This window comes from Manihot esculenta, chromosome 14 (genome assembly GCF_001659605.2).
Source record: "Manihot esculenta cultivar AM560-2 chromosome 14, M.esculenta_v8, whole genome shotgun sequence".
In the NCBI taxonomy this organism is placed as follows: domain Eukaryota; kingdom Viridiplantae; phylum Streptophyta; class Magnoliopsida; order Malpighiales; family Euphorbiaceae; genus Manihot; species Manihot esculenta.
This window is the reverse complement of record NC_035174.2, coordinates 14122527-14130359: the sequence shown is the minus strand read 5'-3', so window position 1 is coordinate 14130359 and position 7833 is coordinate 14122527. Positions and strand designations below refer to the sequence as shown.

Sequence of the window (7833 nt, the reverse complement as noted above, 5' to 3'; positions counted from 1 at the left end):
TTTATTGTGTTTCCAGTAATGTCTTGATACATTTCCTCACTTGTCAGGCAATATTCGATTCATGCGGCAAATTTCTCACCGGACCAACTGCCGCCGTCATTTTAAAGAATCAACGGGCCCCACATTTTATCCACCAACTTTTACGTGTCGGCCGTTTCTTGCTTTTGTTAAATTACCAAACTGCCCCCATTCTCCTCGCTGACTTCTTCAGGCAAACAACTTTTACGTAATTTCAACCACAGCTGTCAACACGGCACGTGCGCATTTCTCTGCGGCGTTTTGCACGTTCACGCAGTCAAAACGCACCGTTAAGATCTGTCTTGCACCTCAACTCTACTAGTCTAGGGTTTTTCACAGAAGCATCCCCACGATATTTTCTCCATCCCAAAAAAGAAAAAGGGAAACAGAATAGGTTTTGATTTGTTGGATTTGTTTTCCTTTTCTCGGAAAATCTGTTGGATTTGGATGCGGATTTCTCGGTGCCGTGTTTGCTTGGGGTGATAATCGATGGTTCAGTTAATGGAATCGGGTAATCTGCCGGCCGAAACCGAAATTATGTCGTCGAGTGGGAAAAAGGTGACGGTGAAACTAGAGATCGCGGAGGATCCCTTAGAGGAAGATCATGAGCCTCTCAACAAGCGATACAAGCCATCGCAAGCTGTTCAACAGGTGCTCATTCTGCTCTGGTACCTTTGTTTGCTTGGTTGACGAGAAAATGAACAAAAGTAATAGTACACAGATTAATCAATATATTTGAGCTCTGTGCTTAGCAATTTCATTTGGCTAAATTTGTTATCCTGTTGTCATTCTCCAGAAATTGTTAGGTTTTCGCGGCTGCCAATCAGATGAGGATTAGTGTTCCATCTAGTATATATATCATTTTACGATTCAGTTGTTTGCAGATTGAGTTGTAACATTTTGTTTGGGTTTAGTTTAAATGCCTTCTGTTTGTAAAATTAGATTTTCTTTCCGCACTTCGGCTTGTATGTTGAAATCTGAGACAAAACATGAATATGTGTTTATTTGTTTTTAAATTTAATTTTGAATTAACCGAAGGCTTAACTATATTTGTTCGTATTGGGCTTTAATTAGCATGTTAATTTGATTTCAAGGTTGTGGTTGATTCACAGTTAGCTTGCAATTCATAATTTTATTAAATATATAACTGCTTGAATTTTTAATTGTCTTTGCTGATAATTTAGCAGTGGGGTGCGGGTGCTAATGCATTTCCAATTCCTCCTGCGCACAATCCGCTGGATGAGCCTAGCCCGCTGGGATTGCGGCTGAGAAAAAGCCCGTCCCTTTTAGACTTGATCCAAATGAGGCTCGCTCAAGCAGGTGCTTCAGTTCTTGGATCTGAACAGACTGAAAGTAATAACTCAGGAGTTAAGAAGGAGACTAATACTACTGCTGCTTCAGGCATCACAGATAAGCTGAAGGCTTCAAACTTTCCTGCTTCTATTTTAAGGATTGGGAACTGGGAGGTATTTGTTTGTTATATGCTTGAATTTTATTTGTGCATATGCGTGAGCTATGATTGGTTTATGCCAATACATAAGTGAGGTATCATTTGTCATTTGCAGTATAAGTCGAGGTATGAAGGGGAGTTGGTCGCAAAGTGTTACTTTGCTAAACACAAGCTTGTTTGGGAAGTTCTTGAAGGTGGTCTGAAGAGTAAGATAGAAATCCAATGGTCAGATATTATGGCTCTGAAGGCCAACTGTCCTGATAAGGCACCTGGGACATTGACCGTTGTGGTAATGATACTTTTACTCTACCTCTATAGATGCATCTCTCTACAAGTTTATGTGAAGCTACAGATATGGCTCATTGGGACAGTGATGTTTTTCTTGTGTTAGTGCAGCTTGCTAGACAGCCTCTTTTCTACAGGGAGACTAATCCACAGCCCCGAAAGCACACCTTATGGCAAGCAACAGCAGATTTTACTAATGGACAGGCTAGCATACACAGGTATAATTATTCAATTTTACTCTGTTACTAATTGGAGCTTTTGTCTGAATGAACCTGCTAGTGCTTTTGTTTGTTTTGTTATTTCTAATATTCTTCTAAATTTCGCTCTCAACAATTCTTTTTGCTGTTTATTTTGTTTTTTAACTGAGAACGTCAAACTTCTGTTATAGTTGTCATGATTAATGATGTTAATGATGCTACGAGAGTTAAGCGAGAGAGCTGGTTAGTTGAGCAGAGAGTTGGTCAGTAAATCAGTTGCAATTGTAAATAGGGATGAATTGTATATAAAGAATCTGCATTTAATTGGGGGAATGAATCATCAAGTCTATATACAAAAGATATTTTCTCTCTCTTCTTCTTTTTACTCTCTCTCCCTCTTCCCTTCTCAAATCTCAACATAATAATGAAAGGCACTGCATGCTCAAGGCTCACGAGGCTCCTAACTCTAACGCCTAGACAAGAGAAAAGTAGGCAAAATTCGCCAAGCATGTTCTTTTCCACACCTATGCATGTGCCTTGTTCTAGGTGTAAAGCTCTAGAAAGTGCACTTTTGTTTTTTGACATTTGCGATGGCTAGAAATTCCATTGACAGAAAAAAAAAACACCCAGGAGGTGTGGATGCATTATGAATTTTTTGAAATTAGTACCATTGGTGTAACTAGTCGTTAAATTCTTATCAAGGCACCACATTTACTCTCCCATCTTTCCAACTTTGACACTTATGGTCCTTTACATCTCCTTCTATGTTGTTTCAGTGTTACTAAGGAAAAAGGTGACAATGAGGCAAAAGGGTATCTTATGACCTTAGGCGAGAGGCAAGGTGAGGCAAGGTCCTTTTGAAGTGAGGTGCTATAATGTGTGTGTGTATACTTTAAAGGGAAAATTACTGTTTATCCCTATATTATGAGGAAACTAATTAGTTGGTTTCTCGGTTTTGAGAAATACACTAAAATGTCCTTGACGTTTTAAAAAATCTACTAGTTAATCTCTCTATGAATTTTAACCATTAATTGCTTTGTTGTTTAGTCCTTATGGTTTTGAAAAACTCAATAGTTGGTCTCTCATGTTTGTAAAATGTCTACTAATTAGTTCTTCCATACCGAAGATATTTTAGGCTTTTTTGCAATACGTAATGGCTAAAATTAATGGAGAGATCAATTAGTAGACTTTTAAAAGCGTCAAGGATGTGTTAATATATTTTTTAAAACAGAGGGAATAACTAATGAGTTTCCTACTAAATAGTAAATTTTCTATTATAAATAAAAAAATTAAAAGAAATAGAAGTAAAAGAAGTAGCCTGCTGGATTTTCTGTGCTGGACAGCGAGAAGAGTAGAAGAGATAAGAGGATAGGAGAGAGAGAAGAAGAAGATTAAAAAAAACTGCTGGATTTGCTGCACCATCAGTAAGAAAAGAAGAAGAGAGGAGAGAGAGGGGCAAGGAGAAGAGTAAAGGGGAAAAAAATAACGGAAATGTACCTGAAATTTAGTTCTCTAGCAGTTGTTGTTAAAATAGACACTATGGGTTAGGGTTGATGTTTAAGAGGCCAAAAAAAAAGGAAACAAAAGACTGATTTGCCTATTATTTCAAAGTGGCGATGCCCCGCGTCTCCTGGTGCCTCATGTCAGGCAAGAAAAGGTGCTTGTTCTTTAATTTCACCTTGCCTTCCATCGCCTCGCCTGGCAACTTATGGTGAAGTTAACAACGTTTCATTATATATTTATATTCTTTTTATCTTAACTGCTTTTTGTATTATATTGCTAGTTTATTTGAAATTATCCTTTTTATACATTGGACATGCTATATGGGTGTTTTATGTCAATATTATTGTGATATTGCTTGTTTATTTATTTATGTTGTCACTAAAGACTCTAACATGTTATTTATGTGATCTATTTCTTCATTATTTAGGTCCTCTATTTCTTTTTCTCATTTTTCTGTAACAACACTAATGGTGTTATTTGGATTTGGCTGTGAATATAAAAAATCTAAGGTTTATTTTTGAATGTCTAACAAGTCCTAAGAAATTATTATAATAGTAAAGTATATATCAATTTTATACTTTTCTGTACTGATTAATGTTTTATGGATTGGCAATTTTGATAAGTTTGATTATATAGATTTACATTTACAATTCTTTTAAAATTGTTTTATTTTATTTTGAGCCTCTCATTCGGGCACAAGCATGTGCCATGTGCCTAAAGCCCTAGGACACCTTTGCACCTTAGTGGATCTTGATCCTTTAATAATTATGCTTCTTGACCTTTCTCTGTACCATTCTAATTCTTCCTTCTGCTTCTCTTTTTCTGTCCTACTCTATTTTTTCTGTTTCTCTTCCCTTCATTCTTCTTCTTCAGTTCTCGTGTTCTGGTGCCTTGAGAACCTTGCTACATGACAAATTATTCCTCCCCCAGTTTCTTTGCTCCTTCATTCATGTTCCTATTAGGCATCACTTTCATTCATATAGGATGAACCTTTGTCCTTTGGATACATTAAATTGTGACATTTATTATTAGGTACGTGTTTTCAAGATTGACTCCTTTTGACAATTTACTTGAGAGAAGGTGTCACTATTATCTAGAATGAACGAAGCAACGATAGTGCTCTTACATAGAAATCTACTATTTTGGTGCTGTAGGCAACATTTTCTGCTATCTCCCCAGGGGCTGTTAAATAAACATTTTGAAAAGCTTATCCAGTGTGACATGCGTTTGAGCTTTTTAAGTCGACAGCCGGAGATAATTTTGGAATCACCATATTTTGAACAGCGTTCATCTGTTTTTGAGGATCCTGATGAATCAAAAGGTCAAGATCTTAATCAAGTGGAGACTGTTAAAGGATCCTCTGATTCTGGTTTCCAAGATATTGCATCACCGTCTGCAGCTCACTCATCTTCCTTAGAGATTGAAAAGGGGGATCATGCTGGTACATCATCAGAGCACATGTCCCGAGAAGCTCCTTCTCCTAGCTCAGGTGTGATAAGTTTTTTGGAATTTGTTTTGCATTTCTTTGATCTATGTGAACAACATAGTTTTAATGTGATAGTGTTGCATGAGAGGATAGATAATGATGCTTGATTTTTCAATACCTTTTCTTTGGCTGTTGTTGGGGGCGTGGGTGGGGCACTGGGTTTACTCGAGGGATGGTGGCCTTTTCCCAAGTCATCTGTCTATAATTGATTGTTTATGAATCTTTCTTCCAACATCCAAAACTGGAGACATGTTCTAATACTCTTTCTAGGCATTGTAAATTAACTGGATGTCCTTGTGCTTGTGAGGAAACTTATGACGAGATATTGGGTTGAGTGAAAAAACGTAGATCGACAATACTGTTAACTAATTGTACCGTGTAAATTATCTGTATATCATGCTTCAGGCTATTAATGCTTTGATTTTATGATACTGTTTCAAGTGTCTTGACCAAATCCCAGTTTTGTTGATTTAAAGAAGCATCCATTGAGGGGGTGACTCGGCCACATGATCCCAAGTCCTAAACTAATTAGTCTTTATGTCGTCTAAAATCGTTATATTCTTCTTTTAAGTGCTATTAATTTTGGTATTTTCAAATTCTTTTTCATAGGGTTCGAGTAGTGCAGTGGTTTCATAATCTGGTTTGTAATTTGAGTAGACATGTACTTATTATCAAAATTGATCACTGTCTTTACCTCATGCTAGTGATGGACACTCGTGCAATTGAAGGGAGTGGAATTTGTGAAGCTGTTGATTCAAAGGGGCCAAGGAATTGGGACCAGATCAAAGTGCCTGGCTTGCACCCTTCTATGTCGATGAGTGATCTCATGAATCACATTGGGAACTGTATTTCAGAACAAATGACCTCGGGATATCCACCATTTTCTGCTGATGGATCAGAATGCCAGGACATACTGGAGGACATTGCAGAGTACCTTCTTAGTGACACCCAACTAACGACATCCTCTGATGAGAAAAGGCTTATGGCGAGGGTCAATTCTCTCTGTTGTCTCTTACAGACGGACCCTGCTTCAACCCAGAACTTGCAAGTTAATGATGAACGTTGCTTTGGAGAATCAGAAAATGGGAAAGGGGTTCAGCTAAACCCCACTAATGAGCTGTTGCAAGAAAACAAGAGTAAAATTGATACAAAAGATCCTGAAGTGATTGTGAAGGATGTGTCTGGCAGCAAGCAAGCACCAGGGATGTCAAGGAAAGACTCATTCGGCGAGCTGCTGCTTCATCTCCCTCGAATTGCATCTCTTCCAAAGTTCCTATTTAATATTTCTAAAGAAGATGATGGTTAGAGTCAAGCTAGATGGTTGATATTGGCGTTTATTAGTTTAATGGATGAGAAATCAAGCTCCGTAGTGAATCTCCATCTTTCTCTATCTCTTGTGAAGTGGAAATGCATGGTTACTGGCTGTCTAATGCATCCAGTGTTTCTGATTTGCATTCATTAAAGACTTGGAGAAGCTCTGGGTTCCGAAATTTGTATAGATGAAGAATCCTTGTAAATATCATTTGTAAAAATCTGGAGCAGTGTCGTGGGTGTATTGTTGGCTGCTGTTCATTTTGCATTAAATGCACAGTTCCCCTATTTATAAGCACGCAAAGCTGACACTTCTGGAATTCTACTAGCCTTTCTGGACTAGATTCTGTGTGCTTTACACCTCATGTTTCCTGAACAGAAGCCTATTACCAGTTTCTGTAGCTGTTAATGCCTGTCATCGGACAAGACAGTCGAATCAATGTGCTTCTCTTATCCACAGTTCGGAGGGTAAAGAACAAGATGCTGCTTATAGCTCAGTAGAATTTGCTCTGTATATATGGTGAAACAGTAATTCTTCAGTGATTTTGAAGCCTTTGGTATAGCGACTGTAATGGGTATGCTATTATTATTCTCTAGAAAATCTAAATGTGAATATTTTTCTTGTATTAAGTATTGGTATTTGTTGAATATGGTTTTGCTCCAGGAGGTTTCTCATTCCAACTCATACAGTTAGAATTTCAGGTGGCTTATTTCATTGGCAGCCTCTCCAGTGCCTTGTATGAATATCTGAGTCAACTAATATGATGAATATATTACTGATGATGAGCTGCATAAGACTGCCATTAATCCTCTTACATGGCCATTTTAATATTAAAATATCAGTCAATACGATATATTAACTCTTTTTGTAATCGCAAATATCTATAAGGCACTCCCAACTTATAATATCTTCTTTTTGGAGTATTGCAAAAACATATATATGATTATTATGATTTAGTGCAGGGATACATAATATGCGCTCATTATATTTACAATATAAAATGATTATATTGTTTGAATTTTTCAATTGATTGTTTAAAAGTGTAAAGCAATTCATAAATGAATTTTGAGTCTAATTGCCCATATCCTTAGCATGCATTACCTTATGCCTTATAATTCTCAAACCTTTGTTTGGAATAAAAGTTAAATTCAATTTTATTTTTTTATTAATTTTCTTATAATTTGAAATGAAAATTTTATTTTATTTTATTTTTAATTTGTATAATTTTAATTTTTTTTAAAAAAATTATGTATAATTTTATAAAAATTTATTTAAATTTTATTCTTGCAAAATAATTATTTCAAACAAAGGGCACGTATTAAACATTTCCTTTTGAGATATGTGGAGATGCCAGAAACAAAGGGTACGTATTAAAATTTTATGTGATTTAATTATAAAATTAATGTATTTTTCGAATAATAAAAATATATCTAAGGTTACGAATAATTATAAATATATAAAAAAAATAAAACTTTGAAAACATTATATTAATAAATATTTATAATTAAGAGCTAAACATAATGATCTTCCTTCATCTTTTTCTTCTCTTTTTTGATCATCTCCAGTGTCACAGAGATATGTC

The 7833-nt window shown here is 36.0% G+C and overlaps 1 protein-coding gene across 3 annotated transcripts; it reads left to right on the top strand.

The window, feature by feature from the left end:
- The first annotated feature begins 310 nt into the window (after positions 1 to 310).
- LOC110599638 lies at positions 311 to 6913 on the top strand. Of its 3 annotated transcripts, none has more exons than XM_021736118.2 (6): positions 318 to 669; positions 1203 to 1484; positions 1584 to 1757; positions 1865 to 1971; positions 4608 to 4942; positions 5644 to 6913. In XM_021736118.2, exons 1-6 carry the CDS (start codon positions 508 to 510, stop codon positions 6243 to 6245), a joined length of 1662 nt encoding a protein of 553 aa, XP_021591810.1. In that variant the 5' UTR covers positions 318 to 507; the 3' UTR covers positions 6246 to 6913. The 3 variants fall into 3 exon arrangements, with proteins under 3 accessions (XP_043806349.1, XP_021591810.1, XP_021591812.1); XM_021736120.2 differs by having other exon boundaries at positions 319 to 669; positions 1206 to 1484; XM_043950414.1 differs by lacking the exon at positions 4608 to 4942 and having other exon boundaries at positions 311 to 669; positions 1860 to 1971.
- Positions 6914 to 7833: the final 920 nt, after the last annotated feature.